This window comes from Chiloscyllium plagiosum, unplaced genomic scaffold, assembly GCF_037043375.1.
Source record: "Chiloscyllium plagiosum isolate Xiang-an unplaced genomic scaffold, Cpla_swu_hap1 HiC_scaffold_19, whole genome shotgun sequence".
In the NCBI taxonomy this organism is placed as follows: domain Eukaryota; kingdom Metazoa; phylum Chordata; class Chondrichthyes; order Orectolobiformes; family Hemiscylliidae; genus Chiloscyllium; species Chiloscyllium plagiosum.
In genome coordinates, this window is record NW_028270157.1 from 39,024,584 (window position 1) to 39,051,183 (window position 26,600).

The following is a 26,600-nucleotide window of genomic DNA, read 5'->3' on the forward strand; positions in this document are numbered from 1 at the left end:
TATTTCTACTACCCTTTAATAAAGTGCATTAATTCGGTTTCTCCCAGAGAATGCTGAACTCCTGTCAAATATTGCATAGAACAAGGCAATAAAACCTGTCACCATTAAACCTGAAATTTTGTTCCAATTATAACAGTTGATGAATGACAAGATGATTTACATTGGCAAAATTCAAGAGGAAAAGGATACTTATAGCTACAAATCAGTTGAGCCACAGTTACCCTTGTGGTAGCAGACATAGTGCCCACTAATGTTTGGTTGGTTTTTCAATCTCCATAAATGAGTACTAGATACAGAGAGAAGCATATAGATCTCTCACCTGTGAACTGCTGTATACCAGCCAGCTGCAAGCGTGAGATTAACCACTACATCAACAGGGATCAAGTCAGCCACTGCATCATTAGTAGCTCTCATAGTGCGAAGAATCCCTTTGCCAGCCTGCAGAAAACAACATATTTATAACATATGTAAAGAGTCAATTATAAACTGGCCTATAGTCAGTCCACCTCAGTACACTACAAAGTTTCATCACGCGCTGACACTGTATGATATTTGGTCTTCTTTGCCCCCTTATCTCTATCATTTTCTGACAACCCTCTCTTCACACCGCAAAATGCAAGACTAAGCGATAGAAATGTGACATGATGATCTTTGATGTAGCTGGAGTAGCAGAGGGTGGGTGCAGAGTCTGATCTCTCTGTGTGAACAATGAGGTTCTTTGGGCTCTGTTTCAAATTGAGGTGGAGTCAGCATGGCTGAACAGTCAGAGGAAACAGAGATCGTGTTGTTGTCAGCATTACTGTGGCTTTTACAGAAATGAGGGCCAGGAGTGTGTGGTGGGTATGGTTCGAAGTTAGGGACGGAATTCAGGAACTAGGCAAAGAGAATTGGTGGCCAAAGAGTTTCAGAGATTAGAGAGATCAGGGAGTGTTCCTTAAATGTGAGATTAAGATGAACACTCTTTGTGCTCCTAGCTCAATATTCAAGTTAGCTACTGCAAATAAAATCCGGTTTTCTTGAGTTCAATTGCCTCTGATGTCAGTTGCCTCAAACCAATTTTGTAGTGGAGACTTCATGGTTATTTCATGGGCAAAGGACATAAAAATTGTTTTAGACATGTACCCTGCATTTCGTTTCCTTTCCCAATAGTCAGTATTTCATGTCCAGCCAGGAAGCTCTGAACGTATCCCACCTGCTGCATTGAAGAGCTCATAGGCTGTTTAGCATCTTGAAAACGGGTGTTGTGTGGCCAAACTTATAGATATATTATCTCATGAAACTAATCTTGATCTTTATCATGACTTTGTAACTGAACAAACTAGTTTTCTTTTCTTGGCTGTATGACTGCAAACATACCTCTCAAATCTTGTCAAAACTCGCACATACTTCTCATTTAAAGTGTTGTCCTGACCTATTTTATAACAATCCTAGTGACTTTTTTTTATAAAGGCAAGCTACCTGTGATTTACATACTATCATAAACTATCATCTGCACCTCTCAATGATTCTCCAATGTGGTATTCTCTCCTCATTCCATTCTTACATCTCTCCAATCTGGTTTTAGATTTAACCATCAGTTATGTTCTGTGAGGCTGTAGTCTTGACTCAGTGTTCCCCATCACTCTCAATTCTGCCTTCTTTGACAGTGTTGATCAGGTTATATTAACTCATTGCATACTTTCTATCATCTGCATCCTTTACTTTTGCGGTTTCACATCTCCATGTTCCAATGCAGTCACTACATCCCATTTTGTAGGGTTTGCAGTGAAGCAATTGAATCCATGTGTTTTGGAATTCAAACAAGTCTAACAATAGCTCATATGACTAATTTCCAGGTTGGTGGGGATGTCCCCTGAAGAGAGACTGGGAGCAGGCACAAAAATGGAATTGAGGCGGAGATGAAATCAGTCATGATCATATTGAATGGTGGAACAGGCTTGAGGGATTGAATTGCCTACTCCTGCTTCTAGTTCTTAATAGAATTATTTTTAAAAATTCTAAGGAACCATATAAATTATTGTACAGAGGAGCCCAGACAAATTATAATCAGTCTGCATGAATTTGTTAAATCAAGGTCAGGTCTAATTAACTTGATTTCTTTTGAAGAGATAATAAGGTAGGCTAATGGTATCAAATTTTATGCAGTCTCAGGTGGATTTCAGGAAGGATTTTGACAAAGCCCTACATGGAAAACTGATTATAGCCATGGGTTTCAAGAAAAAAATGGAATGTTAGATCTAAAATCAACTTAGTAGCATGAGGCAAAGGGTAATGGTTGAAGGGAATTTTCACAACTGGAAGGTTGCTTCCAATTAGGTCCCACAGGGCTCAGCATTTGCTTTTCATAGTATGCACCAATGATTTTAACTTCACTGTAGGGAAAATTATTAAAAGGTTTGCATGTTGGTCATGCTGCCGATAGTGAAGAAGAAAGGTGAAAATCACAGGAAGATATGAATGGTGTGGTCAAGCGAACAGAAAAATGACAAATGGAATTCAATCCAGCGAAATGTGAGGTAATCTTTATGAGAGAGCAGACCAGGTGAAGGAACAGACAGGACATGATGAAAATGAAAGGACAGGTGAAGAGAACATCAAGAGCACTGCTTTGTTTCGTATTTAAATCTGAGAAGGACAGGAAACTTAGCCATGCGATATATCACCTGTGAATTCAATAATTCTTAAGATTTATTTATTCATGAAAACACAACTAAAAAGATAATTTACGTACAGCAATGAAAAGCCCACTTGGTCCATTGAAATTGTCAATCCAACCCTATTTAATAAAAAAAAGTGCACAGTTAGATTTTTTAAAAATTCTATAGTCTACAATTGATTTTACAATGGTCAGCAAGGCATTCTTTACCAAATGTTTTTATAGTATTTTCACAGTTTCCACAGTAAGGCATAAGTCAGTACGAGAAGCGAGAAATAATTTGAGAATTGATTTTCGTCCCACTATAGAACATTACCTATTTTAAAAATTACAACAAATTAATTTTCGGATGTAATACAGAAGGAAGCTTACTAAAAGCTGAAAATATTCTATTTTCAAAGGATTATAAATGCAGGATAATTCATGAATGTGATTCAGAAACATTAAATATATGCTTATTTGTAAATCCTCTTCACTCTCAGCTTTCATCCATAAACGTTTCTAAAGGTGTAATGGAGACAGAATGAAATCATTTTTTCATTGCAGTGAGAAGTAAAAAAGCTTGACAGGAATATTATCTAGCTTTGTGTATTGAATGACTTGTGGATATCAGCACAAATAGTTTTGGAAACCATTTTTAGTGAAAAGTGTATGATATATATTAAACTCATACAAAAGATTATATTACATCTACTTGATGATATAAGGCTGACTAATTCAAATAGAGAAACTCTAGGGTTAACTTTAAATAAGATGAATGTTAATCTGTCTCTCAGAATGTCTGGTAGAGAACTTACCTCAACAAGCTCAAATCTCTCACCATTGAGAGAACAGTTCACTGCCACTTTTATGTTCTTCATGTTACCAAAGGAACTCACTTTGATTTTACTAGGTGTAACCCCAAACTTTAACTAACCTTCTCATGCCTGACTGTTGATATTTTTCTCTGGAGAGTGTTGCAAAAGACAAATAACTTTGTATACAGAAAATAACATTCTGTTTCTGTGCATTTTATTTAAATTTACATTGTTAGCTACAACATAGAAATTGTGATCAGGGAGAAGCAGAAACATGCGGAGAGCAAAGCTATAATATTTCAAACAACAATCATGTGCTGTATCAAGTACATAAACCATACAATAACACAAGGTCTGTGGTCGGAAAGCATTGCTTCAGGCTTCAGAATGTTCATCTATTTCCGCTTCTCCACCCAGGGTTTCCCTACAATGTGTGCCTTGTATGACCGATGATGCATCAGTCTATCAAATGCCATACATTTGATTATTAATGTTGTAGTGATTGTAACAAGGTCAGCCAGGTAGATCTCACAGAATATGAGTTCCCTAATTGGGCTATTAATCTGGTCCCGTTAAGAGCCTTGGCTGACAGGTAAGTGCCAGGCATCCTGCCACTCGAAGAGCTGGGTCTGAGGGACCTGGGTCAGTGTCAAGGACTTTCTACATGTAAATAAAGGATAACTTGCTGACAGGATATCGCCTCTGTGCAGTTATTTCAGTGGTGATGAGAGTAAAGCACGCTCCTGAAGACATTCACTCACAATAGTCATCTTTGAGTTGGGGTAAGCATTTCTGGCATCATGCCGTTATTTGGGAAGCTTGACTCGTTCAATCCTGCTGTTGAAGAATGGGCACAGTATGTGGAAAAAAACACCCTATTTTGCAGGCAAATAACATGGGGGCAGATGAAAAGCAGCAAGTAATTTTTCCTGACAGCTTATGAACCGGCAGCTTTTCAGTTATTCGGAGCCTAATGTTCCCTGAAGCTTCAGATACTAAAGCCTTCCTGACTCCAAATATGACTCCCAAACCTTCCTTCTCTATACGGGCATATTTATGCTCTGCATTAGCCAAAATCCTGGATGCATATGCTGTTGGGCATTCCTCTCCATTGGCCACCTATGAGCTAATACTACCCTGATGCCATATAGGGAGGCATCACTTGTCAACACCAGATCTCACTTGGAATCATAGTGTGCCAACACCTTAGAGGATGATAGCTGTTTCCCCACTTCCCTGAAAACTATGGCTTGGCTATGCCGTAATTTCCAACACTGAATCTTTTTAAGAGTTGATGCAAAGGTGTCAGGATGGAGGCCAGGTTATGTATGACCTTTCCATAATAATTCACCAACCCAAGGAAAGACCTACGCTCCAGTACAGACGTGGGAACTGGGGCACCTTTGATCATCCTCACTTTATCTTTCAACAGGTGTAACCCGGTGTTGTCAACTCTGTAGCCCAAGTAGGTCAGTGGGGCGCTCAGAACACACATTTTTCCCTAATAAGGCTTACACCCACCTGGGAGAAATGTCTAAGGACTATATCCAAGTTCTCTAAGTGCTCCTTACTGGTCTTCCCTGTTATTAGCACATCATCTGGATAAATGCCAACCTGTGGTAGACTTGGTAAAATGTTCTCCATTGTCCGCTGAAAAATTGCACAGGCTGACGCTACCCGAAATGGCAATCTAGTATTCTGGTACAAACCCTTATGGGTATTAATTGTGGTATACTTCTGGCAATCTTTATCTAACTGCAATTGCAAGTTGGCATGGTTCATGTCCAGCTTTGTGAAGGACAGGTTTGCATATAAATCCTCCATATGAAGAATTGGGTATTTATCCAATTGTGAACTGCAGTTTACCACTTGTTTATAACGCCCACAAAGGTGAACTGATGTGTCAGGCTTCACAATCGGTATAAACGGTGCTGCCCATTTCACAAACTGGACTGGTTTGATGATTCCCTTACTCTCCAGCCTTCTAATTTTTGTCTCTACTTTTCCCGTAAGGCAAATGGCACTGAGCAGATCTTTCAGAATCGCAGAATTGCTTCCTGGTCAACATGCAAGGTGGCCTTGGCTCCTTTGATAGTTCCTGTATCTTCCTGAAAATCTTCTAAATATTTAATGTCACTCAGGCAGACATTTTCTAATCAAAAAAATGTTGAGCCAATCTAGGTGAATCTTCCTTATCCAATTTCACCCCATTAAGCTTGGGCCCGAGCCTTTTACTACAATCAATAGTAACTGAATCAGCTCCTTCTCATAAGAGACCGGAAACAAAGTTTAACCCTTAATATGTAAAGGTTCTCTGGTCTAGGTTCTCAAACTAGCTGAGGTCTTGTACAAACCTAAAAGTTGGAGTCCAACAGAGTGAATGTTGTTAGAAGGCTGGTTCTGCGATCACTGAAACAACCACACTGGTGTCAACCTCCATTAGAGCCAGCTGACCTTTTAACCAGACGGTTATTTTGCTTGGTTTTGATTTAGCTTTAAATTGCTCAACAATGTAACTGTTCCAAACCAGATCTAGGTGGACTTTCCAGGGTGTGGACTCTCCTGAAAACCAGCCAATGAGCCCACTTACTCAATTTAGATTTAGTGGGTCTCTTGCTGTCTTGAATCCACATACTGGCAGCAACTAAAAATGACCTGCCAGCCTAGATCCGAAAGAAAATTTTAGCTGTTTGGCTAAGGCTTGGCTTTATTTTGGGGTTTTGCTATGGGCTGACCTCAGAGTCCCTCTGTTCAGGATATGTCCTGTGTAAGGCTATGTAATTGCCTTCATTCAAGTTGTTGTGGTTATGATCGCCGAGCTGGGAATTTGTGTTGCAGACGTTTCGTCCCCTGTCAGGTGACATCCTCAGTGCTTGGGAGCCTCCTGTGAAGCTCTTCTGTGATGTTTCCTCCGGCATTTATAGTGATTTGTATCTGCTGCTTCCAGTTGTCAGTTCCAGCTGTCCGCTGCAGTGGCCGGTATATTGGGTCCAGGTCAATGTGCTTATTGATTGAACCTGTGGATGCGTGCCATGCCTCTAGGAATTCCCTGGCTGTTCTCTGTTTGGCTTGTCCTATAATAGTGGTGTTGTCCCAGTCGAACTCATGTTGCTTGTCATCTGAGTGTGTGGCTACTAAGGATAGCTGGTCATTCAAGTGGTGATCCCCAAGCTCAACTGGACTGCCGAGGGTGTCTACTTCATACTCATATGTTCCACTTACTGCATTTCCTGATAATAAAGCCAGTTGTAGTCCAGTTGAGCTTCAGGTGGTAGGCAGTTTTGCATGGGTACATCATTCATCCCACACATTAAATCAGCATTTCATTAAGGGTTAAACCAAAGTCATGTGCTTCTGCTGGTCATCCTAACCTAGTCAAGAATCCCAATACGGATTCCCCTGGTTCTCAGATTGCCGAATAAAAACTATAGTGTCTCAAAATTAAAGGAGGCTTGGGATCGTAATATTCCTTAACAAATCCGTCAACTCTTGAAAGGTTTTAGTATCTGGAGCCTCAGGGAAAGTTAAGATCCTAATAACCGAATAAGCTGCCGGTCCACAAGCTGTCTGGAGAATTACTCATTGCTTCTTATCTCCCCCAATGTCATTTACTAGGGAAAAAATAATGCATTCTTTCCACATACTAGGCCCTGTTTTCAATGGTAGGATCGAATAAGTCAAGTTTTCGAAATAACAGCATGATGCAAGAAATGCTTACCGTGAATCAAAAACAATTATTGCGAGTGAATTTCTTAAGGAGCGTGCTTTTCTTTCATCACCATTGAACTAACTCCAGACAGGCTGATCTCCTGTCACCAAGTCACCCTTTATATAGATGTGAAGAGTTCCTGACACTGATCCAACTCTCTCAGAGCCAGCTGTCAGTGACAAGATGTCAGACATTCCTGTTTTAACAGTCAGCCAGTGCTCCCTGATTGTTAATCTGGTCCAATCATGGAATTCATATTCTATGATGTCCACCAAGCTGACCTCATTACAATCACTACAGCCTTCACATTATGAATACCTTCTATCATGTTATGTGGCACTATCACCATGCTAAATTAACAGACTTTGAACAGATCTAGCAACTCAAGACTGGACATCAATGACACACTGTGGGCCATTAACAGCAGCAGAATTGTACTCCAGCACAATCTGTAACTCATGGCCTGGCATATTCCCAACTTAACCATTACCATCAAGCCTGGGGATCAACCCTGGTTGAATGGAGAGTGCAGAAGAGCATGCCAGAAGCAACACCAGGCATACCAAAAAGTGAGGCGTTAATCTGGTGAGGCTACCAAACAGAACTGCTTGCATGCTAAACAGCATAAGCAGCAAGTGATAGACTTAGCTCAGCAATCCCACAGCCAGTGGATCAGAGGTAAGCTCTGCAGTTTAGCCACATCCAGTCATGAATGGTGGTGGATAATAAAACATCTCACAGGAGGAGGAGGCTCCACAGAGACTCCACAAATATCTGTCCTGTCCAGGAGCAGCGGGAGACAGAACGGAGGTGACGTGGAGACCAGGAGGGTGCCAGGAAGGTAAGGACTTAGTATATATTTGGGCAGTGGCTAAACCTGAGATACTACACATGTAGTATCTCCCTCCCATGCACCCGCCTCCTCTAACCAGAAGAAAAGGACTCTGTAAGGTAAGTTTTTTATTTTTTCTTTATCTTTTCTTTCATATATTTAAGTGCATTATTTGGTTTTAGTTAATTGATATAAAGCTAAGGCTTGCAATGGCAGGGGACCTCAGACCCGTGGCATGTGCCTCTTGTTCAATGTGGGAGCTCAGGGACGTGGCTGAAATTCTTGACTCTTACACATGCAAGAAGTGCAGCTTTTGTTTGACCGCATGACGACTCTGAAGCTGCGGATGGACTCACTGTGGAGCATCCACGATGCTGAGGACGTCGTGGATAGCACGTTTAGTGAACTGGTCACACCACAGGTTAGAATTGCTGAGGGAGACAGTGAATGGGTGACCAAAAGGCAGAAAAAGAGTAGGAAGGCAGTGCAGCCGCCCCCATCATGGCCATTCCCACTACCACTCCGCCCCTCAAAATTCCTCATGCATCACACCCGCCCCTCACATCGTCGCTGATGCCACACACTCAGTGACTTCCGCCACCCCTACTGCCATGGTCACCACCACTTCCGCCCCCACCAACGCCACTCACCTGCATTCTGCTGACACGCCCCCCCCACAGACCCCACTGTCACTATCCCCACCCCCCAGAACCCTGAGGGGAACACTACCCCTGCTCATGACTAAACCCCCATTCCCCCCACCATCACACCCACTCCAGTTACAGGTTCCGCCCCCACTCCCAGCTCCACACCTACACCAGGTCCCAGCTCCCAGCCCTGCCGAGTTTTACCATCCCTCCAGATCTTCCCCTCACTGAGGACGAACGATCAGTCCTCAGCAAAGAACTCACCTTCATCCCCCTCCGTCCACGAATCAATGAATTTAATACACGCCATGACGTCAAACACTTCTTCAGTCGCCTCCGCCTCCGAACTTACTTTCACAATCAGGATTTCCGCCCACCTTCCGAGGACCCCTTCACCCAGCTCCAACACACTGCATCCACCTGGACACCCCGCGCTGGCCTATTACCTGCCCTCGACCTCTTCATTTCCAACTGCCGCCGGAACATTAACCGCCTCAACCTGTCTACCCCCCTCCCCCACTCCAACCTCTCACCCTCACAACGCGCTGCCCTCCAATCTCTCTGCTCTAATCCCATTCTCACCATCAAGCCAGCAGATAAAGGGGGCGCAGTGGTAGTCTGGCTCATTGACCTCTACACCACTGAAGCCAAACGCCAACTCGAGGACACCTCTTCCTGCTGCGCCCTCGACCATGACCCCACCCCCCCCACACCAAACCATCATCTCCCAGACCATACAGAACCTCATCACCTTAGGAGATTTCCCACCCACAGCTTCCAACCTCATAGTCCGGGAACCCCGCACTGCCTGGTTCTACCTCCTTCCCAAGATCCACAAGCCTGACCACTCTGGCCGACCCATTGTCTCAGCATACTCCTGCCCCACTGAACTCATCTCTACCTACCTCGACATTGTCCTATCCCTAGTCCAGGAACTCCCCACATACGTTCGAGACACCACCCACGCCCTCCACCTCCTCCAAGACTTCCGATTCCCCGGCCCCCAACGCCTCATCTTCACCATGGATATCCATTCCTTCTACACCTCCATCCGCCATGACCAGGGCCTCCAAGCCCTCCGTTTGTTCCTCTCCAGACATCCCCAACAGTACCCTTCCACCGACACTCTTATTCGTTTGGCCGAACTGGTCCTCACCCTTAACAATTTCTCCTTCGAATCCTCCCACTTCCTCCAGACCAAAGGGGTAGCCATGGGCACACGTATGGGCCCCAGCTATGCCTGTCTCTTTGTTGGCTACATAGAACAGTTGATCTTCCACTCCCCATCTCTTCCTCCGCTACATTGATGACTGCATTGGCGCCACCTCGTGCTCCCGGGAGGAGATTGAGCAATTTATCAACTTCACCAACACATTCCACCCTGACCTTAAATTTACCTGGACCATCTCTGATACCTCCCTCCCCTTCCTGGACCTCTCCATCTCCATTAATGACAACCTACTTGACACTGACATTTTTTACAAACCCACCGACTCCCACAGCTACCTGGATTACACCTCTTCCCACCCTACCTCTTGCAAAAATGCCATCCCATATTCCCAATTCCTCCGCCTCCGCCGTATCTGCTCCCAGGAGGACCAGTTCCACCATAGAACACACCAGATGGCCTCCTTCTTTAGAGACCGCAATTTCCCTTCCCACGTGGTTAAAGATGCCCTCCAACGCATCTCGTCCACATCCCGCAACTCTGCCCTCAGACCCCACCCCTCCAACCGCAACAAGGACAGAACGCCCCTGGTGCTCACCTTCCATCCTATCAACCTTCGCATAAACCAAATCATCCGCCGACATTTCTGCCACCTCCAAAAAGACCCCACCACCAGGGATATATTTCTCTCCCCACCCCTTTCCGCCTTCCGCAAAGACCGTTCCCTCCGTGACTACCTGGTCAGGTCCACGCCCCCCTACAACCCACTCTCCCATCCTGGCACCTTCCCCTGCCACCGCAGGAACTGTAAAACCTGCGCCCACACCTCTCCCTCACCTCTATCCAAGGCCCTAAAGGAGCCTTCCACATCCATCAAAGTTTTACCTGCACATCCACTAATATCATTTATTGTATCCGTTGCTCCCGATGCGGTCTCCTCTACATTGGGGAGACTGGGCGCTTCCTAGCAGAGCGCTTTAGGGAACATCTCCGGGACACCCGCACCAATCAACCACACCGCCCCGTGGCCCAACATTTCAACTCCCCCTCCCACTCTGCCGAGGACATGGAGGTCCTGGGCCTCCTTCACCGCCGCTCCCTCACCACCCGACGCCTGGAGGAAGAACGCCTCATCTTCCTCCTCGGAACACTTCAACCTCAGGGCATCAATGTGGACTTCAACAGTTTCCTCATTTCCCCTTCCCCCACCTCACCCTAGTTCCAAACTTCCAGCTCAGCACTGTCCCCATGACTTGTCCGGACTTGTCCTACCTGCCTATCTCCTTTTCTACCTATCCACTCCACCCTCTCCTCCCTGACCTATCACCTTCACCCCCTCCCCCACTCACCGATCGTACTCTATGCTACTTTCTCCCCACCCCCACCCTCCTCTAGTTTATCTCTCCACGCTTCAGGCTCTCTGCCTTTATTCCTGATGAAGGGCTTTTGCCCGAAACGTCCATTTCGCTGCTCCTTGGATGCTGCCTTAACTGCTGTGCTCTTCCAGCACCACTAATCCAGAGTACAGGTGTCATCTCCCTCCAAAACAGGTATACCGTTTTGGATACTGTTGGGGGAGATGGCTCACCGGGGAGGGCAGCAGTTGCCAGGATCATGGCACCACGGCGGGCACTGCTGTTCAGAAGGGCAGAAAAAAGACTCGTAGGGCCATAGTCATAGGAGATTCTATTGTGAGGGGAGTAGATAGGCGGTTCTGTGGCCGAAAACAGGACTCCCGGATGGTATGTTGCCTCCCTGGTGCTCGGGTCAGGGATGTCTCCGATCGGCTGCAGAGTATTCTAAAAGGGGAGGGTGAACAGCCAGTTGTCTTGGTGCATATAAACACCAATGATATAAGTAAAAAATGAGATGAGGTCCTGAAAGCAGAGTTCAGGAAGCTAGGAGAGAAGTTAAAAAGGAGGACCTCAAAAGGTAGTAATCACGGGATGACTGCCAGTGCCAAGTGCTAGCCAGCGTAGAAATGAAAAAAAATGTGCAGGATAAACACGTGGCTTGAGAGATGGTGTAGGAGGGAGAGGTTAAGTTTGTTGGACATTGGGACCGGTTCTGGGGAAGGTGGGAGTATTACAAATTGGGCGGTCTACATCTGAACCAGACCGGAACCAATGTCCTTGGGGGAGTTTTTGCTGTTGCTGTTGGGGAGGTTTTAAACTAATGTGGCAGGGGGCTGGGAACAAGAAGAGAAGACAAGTAGCCAGCAAGGTGGAAACTGGAAACTGTAAGAATCGTGAAGACAGCATTAATATGGGGAAGAGTAGGCAGAAAGCAGACGAACGCAAAAGGACCATGGCCTGAAGTGCATCTAATTTAATGCAAGGAGTATAATCGGTAAGGCAGATGAACAGAGGGTTTGGATTGGTGCCTGGGAGTGTGACGTTATTGCAATCACAGAGACTTGGTTGAAGGAAGGCCATGATTGACAACGAAATGTTCCAGGATGTAGATGCTTCAGACAGGACAGGGAGGGAACTAAAAGGAGGGGGAGGAGTTGCATTGCTGGTCAGGGATGATATCACGGCTGTGCTAAAGGAGGACACTATGGAGGGCTTGAGCAGTGAGGAATTATGGGTAGAACTGAGAAATAAGAAGGGTGCAGTTACATTGTTGGGGCTGTACTGCAGGCCTCCCAACAGTGAGCGTGAGGTAGAAGAACAAATAGGTAAATAGATTATGGAAAGATGTAGAGGCAATGATGATGGGAGATTTTAATTTTCCCAACATTGACTGGAATACACTTAGTGTCGGAGGTCTGGATAGGGTAGAATTTGTAAGACGTGTCCAGGAGAGTTTTCTAGAGCAGGATGTCTATAGTCCGATGAGGGAAGGGGCCATATGGGACCTGGTGTTGGGGAATGAGCCAGGCCAGGTGGTAGGAGTTGCGGTGGGGGATTTCTTTGGGAACAGTGACCACCATTCTGTAAGTTTTTGAATAATCGTAGACAAAGATGAGACTGGTCCTTAGGGAAGAATACTAAACTGGGCCAAGACCAATTATATCAAAATTAGGCAGGAGCTGGGAAATGTGGATTGGACACAGCTATTTAAAGGGAAGTCCACATTTGATATGTGGGAGGCTTTCAAAGATAGATTAAAGATAGTGCAGGAGAGGCATGTCCCATTGAAGGCAAAAGATAGGAAAGGCAAGGTTCGTGAACCGTGGATGACAGGAGAAATCGTATGACTAGCCAAGAGGAAAAGGGAAGCGTACATAAGGTCCAGGCAGATAAGAATGGAAATGGGCCCTGGAAGAATATCTGAAAAGTAGGATCAGTCTTAAACGAGGAATCAAGCGTGCTAAAAGGGGTCATGAAATATCATTAGTGAGCAGAATTAAGGAGAATCCCAAAGCCTTTTATTCTTATATAAGAAGCAATTGGGTAACTAGACAAAGGATTGGTCCACTAAAGGATAATGAAGGAAGGTTGTGTATCGAACCTGAGAAAATGGGTGAGATTCTGAATGATCAGTGTTCACTGAGGGGAGGGACATGATGAATGTTGAGATTAGAGATAGAAGTTTGATTACGCTGGATCACGTTGACATAAGTAGGGAAGATGTGTTGGGTAGGCAAGAGGTTATTAAGGTGGATAAATCCCTAGGACTGGATGGGATCTATGTCAGGTTGCTGAGGGAGACAAGACAGGAAATAGCTGGGGCCCTGACAGATATCTTTGTGGCATCCTTAAACACAGGTGAGGTGCCGGAGGACTGGAGGGTTGCTCATGTTATTCCCCCTGAACAAGAGTAGTAGTAGGGATATTTTGGGTAACTACAGACCAATGAGCCTGACGTCAGTGGTGAGAAAGATGCTGGAGAAGGTAGTGAGGGATAAAATCTATTTATATTTAGAAAAGAATGGGCTTATCGGTGATAGGCAACATGGGTTTGTGCGGGGGTGATCGTGCCTTACCAACTTAATAGAGTCCTTTGAGGAAGTGACCAAGTTGATAGGTGAAGGAAGGGCTGTAGATGTCATATACACGGACTTTAGTAAGGAGTTTGAGAAGGTTCCCCATGGTAAACTAATAGAGAACGTGAAGTCACATGGTGTGCAGGGTGTTCTAGCTAGGTGGGTAAAGAACTGGTTGAGCAACAGGAGACAGAGAGTAGTAGTTGAAGGGAGTTTCTTGAAATGGAGAAAGGTGACCAGTGGTGTTCCACAGGGATCAGTGCTGGGGCCACTGTTGTTTGTAATATATATAAATGATCTGGAAGAGGGCATTGGTGGTCTGATCACTAAGCTTGCAGATGACACCAAGACTGATGGAGTAACAGAAAGCAGAGACTGTCAAAGAATACAGGAGAATATAGATAGACTGGAGAGTTGGGTGGAGAAGTGGCTGATGGAGTTCAATCCAGGCAAATGTGAGGTGATGCATTTTGGGAAGTCTAATTCTAAAGCGAATCATACAGTAAACTTTGGGAAAAGTTGATGAGCAGAGAGATCTGGAAGTTCAAGTCAATTGGACCCTGAAGGTGGCTGCACAGGTGGATAGAGTGGCCAAGAAGGCAAATGGTATGCTTGCCTTCATCGGGCGGGGTATTGAGTATAAGAGCTGGCAGGTCATGTTAAAATTTAACACGATGTTGCTTCAGCCGCATTTAGAATACTGTGTACAGTTCTGGTTGCCATATTACCTAAAGGATGTGGATGCTTTGGAGAGGATGCAGAGAAGGTTTACGAGGATGTAGCCTGGTATGGAAGGTGCTGACTACAAAGAGAGGTTGAGTAGGTTAGGTTTGTTTTCATTCGAAAAAAGGAGATTGAGGGGGGGAACCTGATTGAGATCTACAGAATCATGAAGGATATAGACAGGATAGATAGAGATAAGCTTTTTCCCAGGGTGAAGGATTCAATAATGAGAGGTCACACTTTCAAGGTGAAAGGTGAAAAGTTTAAAGGAGATACACACGGCAAGTACTTTATACAGAGGGTGGAAGGTGATTCGAACGCGTTGCCAGCAGAGGTCGTAGAGGCAGACATGGTAGATTCATTTAAGATGCATCTGGACAGATGCGTGAATAGGTGGGGAGCAGAGGGATACAGATGCTTAGGAATTGGGCGGCAGGTTTAGACAGTACATTTAGATTGGCTCAGGCTTGGAGGGCCAAGGGCCTGTTCCTGGGCTGTAAATTTTCTTTGAGGATGGAGATAAACAAAGAACAATGATGGAAGAGCCCAACACATCAGTGCAAAAGATGAGGCTGCAACATTCACAACATTATGCAGCTAGAAGTGCCAAGTGGATGATCTATCACAGACTTCTCCAGTGGTCCCTGGCATTACAGATGCCAGTCTTCAGCCACATGGTATCAGGAAACAAGGAGGCACTGGATATTACAATGGCTATCAGCGCTGACAACATTCTGGCAATACTACTGAAGACTTGCGCTCCAGAACTTACTGCTTCACTAGCCAAATGATTCCAGTACAGTTGCAACACTGGCACCTACCCGACCATGTGGAAAACTGCCCACAAAATGTACTGTACACAAAATGCATAACTAATCCAATCCGGCCAATTACTGCCCTATCACTCTACTCTCATTCATCGGTAAAATGATGGAAGGTGTCATCAACAGTGTTATCAAACAGTACCTGCTCAGCTCAGTGATGCCCAGTTTGGGTTCTGTCAGGGCAACTCAGGTCCTGACCTCATTATACCTTGTTTCAAACATGGACAAAGAACTGAATTCCAGAGGTGAAGTGAGAATGATAGCCTTTGACATCAAGGTCACATTCAGTCAATATGGCATATAGAAAGATGGTTGTGGTTGTTGCAGATCAGTGATCTCAGCTCCAGGAATCACTACAGCTGTTCTTCAGGGTAGTGTCCTAGGTCCATGCATCTTCCGCTGTTTCATCGATTACCTTCCCTCCATCATAAGGTCAGGAGGGAGAGAAGCTCAGCAATGATAGCATAATGTTCAGCACACCATTTGCAACTCCTCAGATACTGAAGCAAATCCAACAAGATCTAGACAATATCAGGTTTAAGCTGACTCGTGGCAAGGAAAATTCATGCAGCATGAATATCAGGCCATGACCAGCTCCAATAAGAGACAATCTAATCATTGCTCATTGATATTCAATGGTCTTATCATCATTGAATGTCCCACTATTAATAACCTTAGGATTATCAATTGACCAGAAACTCACCTGGACTCACCACATAAATGCAATGACTAGAAGAGCAGGTCAAAGGCTAGGAATACTGTGATGAATAACTCGCCTTCTGACTCCCCAGAGATCGTCTACCATTTACAAGGCACAAGTAATGCGGATTACTCCCTACTTGCCTGGATGGGTGCAGCTCCAACAACATTCAAGACACTTGACATCATCCAGGACAAAGCAGTCTGCTTGGTTGGCATCAAATCCACAAGCATCTATTCTTTCCACCACTGACAGACAGTAGTAACAGTGTGTGCTAACTATTGCTGAAATTCACCAAAGGTTCTGAGACAGCACCTTCCAAATGCACAGCCACTTCGATCTTAAAGGACAAGGGCAGCAGATACATGGGAACATCACCACCTGGGAGTTCCCTTCCAAGTTACTTACCATCCTGACTTAGTAAAGGAATGGCAATGTGTTTCTGTCACTGGGTCAAAATCCTAGAATGCCCTCCCTAAGGGCACTGAGGGTCAATCTACAGCACATGGACTGCAGCAGTTCAGAAAGGCAGCTCACTGCCATCTTCTCAATAGTAGATTAGATTAGATTAGATTACTTACAGTGTGGAAACAGGCCCTTTGGCCCAACAAGTCCACACCGCCCCGCCGAAGCGCAACCCACCCATACCTCTAGATTTACCCCTTACCTAACACTACGGGCAATTTAGCATTGCCAATTCACCTGACCTGCACATCTTTGGACTGTGGGAGGAAACCGGAGCACCCGGAGGAAACCCACGCAGACACGGGGAGAACGTGCAAACTCCACACAGTCAGTCGCCTGAGGCGGGAATTAGGGAGGGGCTATAAATGCTGGCCAGCCAGCACCACCCATGTCCCAGAGTGAATGAAAAAAAAGGATATGCCTATGAAACGCTGAACAGAAAACTGAAAAGTGGGATTAGATTGAGTGGTTACACACTCTCTTGCATAGATCAGCCAAATGGCCTCATTTGATGCTACAAGTTCCTCTGATTCTATCTTTATGCAATAATATATGTTATCAGAACAGACAAGCTTCAATTTATTATGATACAATCCAAATGGGACCATGATCAAACAACTGCAAGACTTACCAAGTTTCATCCTGAAAAGGAACATTAAGCGAATTCCTACATTGTCATCATTAAGAAAACCATCTCTGAAGGGCCTATTTATTCATGCACACCAAATATTTCTCCACAACATTTCTTAACTCCCTATAAAGTACAAGTCTGCTAAGGCTTGAACACATCCATATTCAGAAAAGCTTTATCACCTGTCTCAAACTCTGTAGAAATGAGTAACTTACTCCACCTCATCTCCAGTGACAAAATGGCTTCTGTGACAGGAGATCTAATTCAATAGGCATGATATTAACTCAAGTATAATAGAAGCATTTCTCATTTTAATGTACCTCTCTTCTTACTTCCACCCAACTATCATCCAATGTCTATCAGTGTAATAACAACTAAGATGTATAAACAATTTTTTAAAAATTCATTCTTGGGATGTGGCATCACTGGCTAGACCAGCATTTATTGCCCATTCCTAATTCCTTGTAGCTTTAATTTAAGCTACAAATTGCTAAAGGGAAAACAGGATGATAAAATACATTATATAAAAGAACATCACTTACTGGAAATGGCTCTTGCCAACTTGCTCCAACAATAGATGGCCTGATTATGGCAATATTCAAATCCTCACTCTCTTGCTGCACCACATACTCTGCGAGTGCCTTTGTATAAGTGTATGTGTTTGGCCAGTCTCCAATCAGTTTGGGGGTGATGTCTTGGATCATGCTATCATCCATCCACCTTGGAAAAAAAAGATTCATTATATACCATGAGATATGATAAAAGGATTCCTTACTATGGCTAACCATTACAGACAATTGGTTAATTAAATACAGGAGAGATTGGGGATGGAACAAGGAACATTCTGAATTTTTCATTCTTTTAGTGATGGAACAAGCAAAAGCACAACAAAAATAAAACCACATGGAGACATGGGAGGGATAATGCAAAGGCAGATTATCCCTATCCAAGAAATGCCGAGAACAGTAAATGAATGCACTTAAGACCACTTTGCCAATTTTTTCCATTTTCACAGTTGGAAATGTAAAGAAAATCATTTAATAGATTTTAGACAAGCAAAATTATTGAGACTGTTACAAAGTTCAAATGTCCGTCAGAACTCAGAGGATTAAATAGTTGAGCTTAAATGGCTTATGACTTTACATCACAAATGAGCCTGAATGATTAATACACTTGCAGTGAAATTGTGAGATAGAAATTTTATAAAAAGGAAATTCTAATATAATTTACAAAACATCATGTATTGAAAACCTTATACATTTCTTCTTTGTTAAGTGTTTGAGGGGAATGATGGTATTGTGCAAACAGCAGTTTAATGGCTAATTGCAGAGCAGACAGTGGAATGTGTGACAGTGAATTTCCTGTGCTGAGCTGACTGAGTCTCAAATGAGACGTTCCACTAAAACTTCACAAACCTAACCCAAACCTAACCTCAATAATGTCTCGCTATGAAATTTGTACCTCAACACCGTCTTAATACTTTAGAGTTACGATGATTTTGAGTCAGTGACTTCTCCAGCAAGCTTCTGGTTTTTAACAGAAACAGTATTTCTGCCCTGATATGCCAGGTTCTCTTGGGAAAAAAATCTCCTTAGCAGATTTAATCTTGCAAAAGCCTGAAGAAGCTAAATTGAATAATCCTTGAAACGGGCGTGTAGATCATGAAGCATGGTTAACCCATGCCTATGCAAAGGGATGCAAGCAGCATGAACTTCACAACCAACCATAATAGAACCATGTAGCCACTCTAAACCTGAAATTGAGTGACAGCAGGAAAATAATGCATTTGGACTGGAGCAAGGGCTTGGAATGGTGAAGATGTGTTGAAGTGCAGGAAGAATCTACAAAAAATGACACTGCAAGCCAGGCAATATGTCTCATTGTTCCCCGATGCCTTGTTGCGGTAGTGCACAGAAGGAGAAGAGCTCCTCCTCACTCAGGAGCTGGGGGAATCTCAGTGGAGATGATGAGTAGATAATCGAAGCAAGTAACTGTTGTGGTCATCACCAGCACTCTAGCCCTGAGCCCTGGATGCAGTGCAGAAAGGAATTTGATGACCTTACACAAGACAGCAAGGTCTCTGAATGTATATCACATTCCACCAACTGCACCACTAGCCTTACCCAATGATGTATTCATCACAGCTTTCACTCACCTACCAACAATTCCTACCAAAAATGACTCATTATTCACATTCTTAGACTCACCTAACACATGGCGCTGCTGCAAGCTGCATATTCATATCATGCATCCATTGCTAGCTACACAGCTGTGGCAGGTACATCACTCAAAAACATTGCACCACATTCACAGATAGATTTCCTCTCTCCTGCAGGGACAAAGTGGTCCATCGGAGGGAGCAGAGGCCACCTAACTGTTCTGGGTGAGTGAAAGAGCAGGCAAGCCTGCCAGTGCTCATCCTTTTGCAGCAGATAATGCTGAGCATCACTACAGTGGCTGTCACTGAGGTAGTGGCTCACAGTGTGGTCAAAGCCATCAAGAATGGTTCTGCCTAATTCAGTTTATTGACTTTTTTCTCAGAATCTGTTTTGATTTACAATCTGCAAACAGTGTAATGACAGACCTCTTGGTTCCCTTACGCCAACTTTGTCCCATGCTTTCATTCTTTTAGATACCTTAGAGCTATACCCAAAATGAACAACTTCATATTTTCCCACATCATTCTTGATTTGCCAATTTTTCACCTACTAACATAACCTATCAATAGCACTCTGTAAATTGTTTGTATCCCTCTTGCAAATTGCCTTTCTACCTATTTTTTCATCTTCTGCAAATTTGGCAACAGTAGATTTGTTTCTCTCCTTTCAAGTCATTAATGTACATTTTAAACAGTTGTGAAGTCAGTACTGATCCCTGTAGAACCCCACTGGTCACAACTCACCACCCGGAAAAAGATTCCCTTATCCCAACTCACTGTTTCCTGCCCTACAGGCAAATCTCTGTCTATGTCAGCGTACTACCTCAGGCACCATGGACTCTTCTTATGTTATGACTGACCTAGGCAATGTTTGCTGACACCGACAACTACTGTCAACTGTGCGCACTCATTCAGGAATGCACAGTTCCAAATACTGATGTCATCATCTACCCTTTACTTGAAATGTCATACACTAATGTATTACTGTACATTTGCAGTGCTGTGTGCAGGATTTTTAACCAGGCTTCTGATGGAGAGAGGGTACGGGCATGGATGGAGACCCCTAGTTTCAGCAAGAAGGGCATAGGGCTCAGAAGCCAGAGGTTGGGAGCAACAATGGAAGCCCAGGGCTCAGGAAGGTAGGGGAGAGACAAGGAGAGTCCAGAAGCCAGGAGGCCTCTTGTCCATCTTTCCCTTCCGCACCCACCCCAGCTCTCCACCACTACTCCCCCAATAATCCCACCCCACCACCATCTTCCCCTCTTGTTCTTTCCCTCTTACTGGGTCCTCCTGATCTATCTCTCTCCCCACTGGTGCTGATCTCTCTCTCTCAACACATGGTCCTGAGCTCTAGACCCAATTTCTCCTAATCTCCTGCCCTTTGGCTCGATCCCTTTACCACCCCATCCTGATGTCTCCTCCCACCTCCCTTCCACCATCTTGATATCTTCCACAGCCCCGTCCTGATCTCTTATCCTCATTGCCCCATCACATTTCCCATAATCTGCGCACACAAAATTAAAAATGGCATGTAGCACACATGCATCAGTGTCAGCAAACATAGCCATTGACTTAACCTTCTGTGAGGTCCCTTGTCAAATGGCTTCTAAAAGTCCAAATACAACATATCTATTGTTTCCCCTCTATCCACTCTGGTTGAGACTTCCTTGAAAAATTGTAATAAATTAGATACAATTTCCCTTTCAGGAAGCCATACTGACTCTATTTGCTTTGATTGTGATTTTTCAATGTTAGGTCTATATCTACCCTCCCTTTTCGAATAGGGTGTCACATTTACAGTTTTCCAATCCTCCTGTACTTTTCTACAATCCAAGGATTTTTGGAAAATTACAACCAATGTATCCACTATCTCTATAGCTACTTTTTTTTAGGATCCTACAATTCAAGCCATCAAGGCCAGGGGACTTATCTCTCTTTAGCACCCTGAGTTTGTATAACACCCCATTTCTAGTGATGGCTATTGTACTTAATTGCTTACTTGTATTCTTTAGTATTAATGGGATGTTCAGCGTTTACATCAACAGAGCCGAACGCAAGGTCAGTGTTAGTTAAACTCAACTCCTTAGCATGTCACCAGTCCCCAGCTCAATCTCCAGTGATCTGCACTTGCAGCATTGTCAATTTGCTCCTCTCACTCTGCCCCTTAACCCAGATGGGAAGAACATTTACAAGTCTTACTTGGCACAATTAGCAATTTATTAGAATGTTTTTTTTTCACTTCTATGTTTACTGGCAAGCCAAACTTTACCTTTCTGAAATTGCACAGCTCTCTGTCACCTCGAAGCAGAGGCAAATTGAAATTCTTCCAACTGTCATGCAAATCCTAATTTCCAAATATTGTACAATCAAATAACAGCACATCAGAGTAATGTATGGGTCTATTGTTGACCATTGAAAGATTTTGCAGTTCCTATCAGATGTGCATGTCGAGTTGTATTCTGGTAAATTTGTCAGATAGGACTTACGATAGCCATAGTGGAATTAATTTAACACTAGTGCAATAAATATTTTTGTTTCAGCAGGCCATTAAGAATGTAATTCTCAAAAATCAATTTTATTTGGCTTCTCTCAAATACTTTAATCATGTAATTGTTTGACATCAATATTTGATAGCTTAAAGTGGTTGTAATATTCCTACTTGAAAGAAGAGAACTCCGCATTTGGGAATATTTCCAAGCATTAAGGCTACCATCAGACAAAAAAAAATCCATTTCCTTCAAGGATACTATTAAATGAAAGTAATCATGCTGAATGTTGCCAGTGGCTGTCAAAGTCAATGTTACCTTCAATATTTATTTACAAAAACTGATCTAGATTAGCACTGGGGCACTGCTCAGGCCCTTGCTACACTTGTATCGAGCAGGTCTATCATGCATTCCTTCAGGACAACAATGTCAGGAGAAGGAAACAGTGGCCCGGATATTCTGATGGCTAGTCAATGGAGCAGCACAGACTGGATTTGCAATGTCAGGACCCTGCAGAATCCCAGATGCACTAATTCCCTTTTCCAGAAACCTCCAAAAGAATTAATTGAAGCTGGAGAATTCAGAATTAAGACCCAGGCATGTTAATAGTCAATCAGGAAAAGTTAGACAATTTAAAGACTCAGTCTAACTCCTAGGTAATTATAAAGCAGACCCTCTAACTAAGAGACACCCAAGTATTGCCAACTACACCTGGACCTCACACGTATTTTATACATGCACCCTTTCACAGGGGCTGTCAAGGTTTTTGGCTGTGCTACTTTTAAATCTGTTCTACATTTCAATCTCAGAACACTGCCAAAGAAGGCATAATTTAACTTATTCCGATAATCCTGCTCCATAAGGAATGACCTGTGCTTGTCATTTCTGAATGAGCCAAGACTGCATAACAGAAAAACAGGAATGGAATGGCAATCTGAGCATGGTCTGAACCAGTATCAATTGTAGCTATCTTGCCACTCAGGCTTTCCGGCCTAATTCTGTGTCATGCACAAGGCACATGCATAGGGAATAAAGCTCCATTCTGGAACCTACCAATGGCAGGAGGGTGATGATGTGGTTATCAATTTCAGAGAACAGGTCGTGACCTAAGTACAGGAAGGAAGCTGCTATAGCACCGATTATATCTTTAAAATGAGGCTTACGATTTGGGAGGACAGGAAGTCTGACACAGCAGTCAAATGTCAAGATCCTGCAGCTTTACCGGTAACTGGCGAAGGTATCGGGACTGCAAACAAACCAGCAGCATAGAAATGTTTGCAGCTCCCACAAAAACACAGAGCTGAAATAACGGAAAGAATAATGGAATGCTTTGAAGCTGAAAATATACAAGGGCTATAGTCAAAAACGACCTACTTCAAGCTCCCCTGACTCTTGCCAAGGATCACTTTGAAAGCAGCATTCCCTGACCAGTACAATTCATGGCTTGTGGGTGGATTAAGGAAATGGTTACAGCTGACACAAAAATACTTTTGAGTCCTGACACTGCTTCTTGCAAATATTTAACCGTCACTCTCTCATCTCTGGTGAGGGGACTAGCCACCTAAAATAGACTCTGACTGAAAATTGGAACTATGGTCTTCCAGTTATAAAACTGGTGTTTCTATTTCAATTTCCAACCTGTTACCACACCATTTACAGGAATTAACATTATTGTAGTAAGTTAAAAATCAGCTCATGATTTAAACACCTACATCATACAGGTCAGCATTATTCCCCAGAAGATTCCATGATTTTTATACTTAAAGGCATTTGATTATTTAACACAGTGAAAGAGTTCTTCTAGCAGTACGGGATGGCACGATGCACCAAAATGTCTTGATACCAAAGTAGATGCCATGAGCAGAATCAATGCTTCAGTTTGAGGAAGCTTACACTATAATCAGAATTATCCACTTTACCATTGATATTTCTTACCTGAATTGATTGGGGCAGCACTGTATAATATCACAGCTCACTGGGGTAATGTGTTGGAAATCAAGTCCCACTATCCCCTGATTCATCACAAAAGTCGAAGATCTTAATATAAATTATAAAATTCTTTACCCGATTTTCAGAGCCAGATTGATAGAAAGCACAGACCTGTTTTCTGTATTTAGAAAGTATTACTGTTTATTACAAGTAAACAGTTGTATCGGCTTATATCACTTCTATTTACAACTCCAATACACTTATAGACTCCTCCTGCACATACACAGACAGTGACAGATGTATAGACAGAGAGAAAAACACATGGACCAAAGGAAGAACTGGCAAGTTAGTTCTTGCTGATCTGAAAGTTGTTTCTTGACTTCCCATTTCTAAATGCTTTGCAAGAGGCACAGATTTACTGGTTTACTTTTAATTGGTAAATCAGAGAAACTACAACTCACAGCTTATAGCAATTGCTGAAGAAAAGATTAACAGCTTTCTTCAGGTTTAACATGAGTTTTGACTGCAGAGAACAGAGAGACACTCCCTGAGATAGTGGAGAGTAACACCCTTCTCTGTATCTTGTTCCCAGCCCTAAGCTTTTAAGTTCCTAATAACAATCACACAGTTGTTGACACATAAAAAGGCCCCTTATCATCAGTAACCAGTCTCTAATCCATAGACCAATCAACATGCTACAAAATGTCTGAACTATGACCTGGTCTTGTTGTCATAATAATTTTATGGCTGGTCCAGTTCAGTTTCTAATCTGTGATAATCTTTAGAATGTTAATAGATGGAAATTTAATGATGGCAATTCCATTAAATGTCAAGGGGACATTATTGAAATCTCTTGTGTTGAAGATGGTCATAGCCTAACAATTGCGTGGCATAGTTGTTACTTGCCACTTACAAGAACAAGCATAAATGTTGTTCATGTCTTGCTGTATATGGTTTGGTGCTGAATGGTGCTGAACAATGTGCAATCATCAAAGAACATTTTCATTGCTGAACTTACAATAGAATGCCATTGGTGATTCATCTCAGCTTTCTGCAAAGGTCCCTAGCATCAGAGATGCCAATCTTCAGACAATTTAATTCACTCTACATAATCTCAAGAAATGGCTGGGGTCACTGGATACTACCAAGGCTATGGGCCTTGACAATATTCTGCCAATAGTACCGAAGGCATGTGTTCCAGAATGTCTGTGCCCTAGTCATGCTTTTCTAATACAGTTTCAACATTGAGATCTGTTCGACAACATGGTAACCTACTCACTAATGCTCAGTTTAGGTTTCAGCAGGGCCACTCAGCTCCTGACCACATTACAGCATCGGTTCAAACATGGGCAAATAAGCTAATTTCTGAGATGAGATGAGGTGAGTTGAGGGGTGACTGCTCTTTACATCAAAGCCGCATTTGACCAAATGTGGCATCAAGGAGCTCTAACAAAGCTGGAGTCAATGGAAATCAGGGAGAAAGCTCTCTGCCATTTGGAGTGATACTTGTGGTTGTTGCAGGTCAGTCATCCCATGTCCAAGACTTCTCTGCAAGAGCTCCTCAGGATAGGGTCCTTGATCCAACTATCTCCAAATGCTTCATCAATGTCTTTCTGTCCACCATTAGGTCAAAAGTAGAATATTCACTGGTGACTGGACATTGAACAGCATTTGCAAATCCTAACACTGAAGCAGTCTACGTCAAATGTAGCAAGACGTGACAATATCTATCTTTGGGCTAACAACTAGCAAGAAATATTCACAGAACATAACTGCCAGACAATGACCATCATCAACAAGAGAGAACCTATCCATCACTCATTGACATTCTACAGAAAGGCGAGGTCACGGTAATCATGGAGACTTCAATATGCAGGTGGACTGGGTGAACAATGTTGCTGGTGAATCTAAAGAAAGGGAATTCATGGAATACTTACAGGATGGCTTTTTGGAACAGCTTGTGATGGAGCCCACAAGAGAGGAGACTATTCTTGACTTAATGCTTTGTAATGAGCCAGACTTTATAAAGGATCTTAAAGTAAAGGAACATTTCAGAGGCAGTGATCATAATATGGTAGAGTTCAGCCTGCAGTTTGAAAGAGAGAAGGCAAAATTGGATGTAATGGTGTTACAGTTAAATAAAGGTAATTACAAGGGCATGAGAGAGGAACTGACAAAAATTGACTGGAAGCAGAGCCGTGTGGGAAAGACAGTAGAGCAACAATGGCAGGAGTTTCTGGGTATAATTGAGTACACAGTACAGAGATTCATCCCAAAGAAAAAAAAGATTATCTGGGGAGGGATTAGATAGCCATGGCTGACAAAGCAAGTCAGGAAATGTATCATAGAAAAAGAGAGAGTCTATAAAGTGGCCAAGAGCACAGGGAAATCAGAAGATTGGAAAGGCTAAAAAAACAAACAGAGGATAACAAAGAGAGAAATAAGGAAGGAGAGGATCAAATATGAAGGTAAGCTAGCCAGTAACATTAGAAGTGATGTATTCTTTCAATACATAAGGAACAAACGAGAGGCAGAAGTAGAAATTGGGCCACTCCAAATTGATGCAGGAAGGCTAGTGATGACAGATTAGGAAATAGCTGAAGAACTTAATGAATACTTTGTGTCAGTCTTCATAGTGGAAGACATGAGTAATATCCCAACAATTAAGGAAAGTCAAGGGGCAGAGTTGAGTATAGTATCCATTACAAAAGAGAAAGTGCTAGAAAAGCTAAAAGCTCTAAAACTTGATAAATCTTCTGGCCCCAATGGGCTACACCCTAGAGTTCTGAGGGAGGTGGCTGAAGAAATAGGAGAGGCATTGATTGTAATCTTTCAAAAATCACTGGAGTCAGGGAAAGTCCCAGATGATTGAAAAATCCCTGTTGCAAACCCCTTGTTCAAGAAAGGATCAAGATAAAAGATGGAAAATTATAGGCCGATTAGC

General features: G+C 43.2%; 1 protein-coding gene across 4 annotated transcripts in view; it reads right to left on the reverse strand.

The window, feature by feature from the left end:
• LOC122559658 (fatty acyl-CoA reductase 1) overlaps positions 1-26,600 on the reverse strand; it is a 196,236-nt gene that overhangs the window by 24,214 nt on the left and 145,422 nt on the right. For all 4 annotated transcript variants that reach the window (XM_043709498.2, XM_087997232.1, XM_087997231.1 and 1 more), the window contains exons 5-7: positions 17,626-17,803; positions 2,732-2,776; positions 320-438 (exon numbers count right to left, since the gene is read on the reverse strand). In XM_043709498.2, coding sequence (XP_043565433.1) covers positions 320-438; positions 2,732-2,776; positions 17,626-17,803 — 342 coding nt within the window. The remainder of the gene's footprint in view (positions 1-319; positions 439-2,731; positions 2,777-17,625; positions 17,804-26,600) is intronic.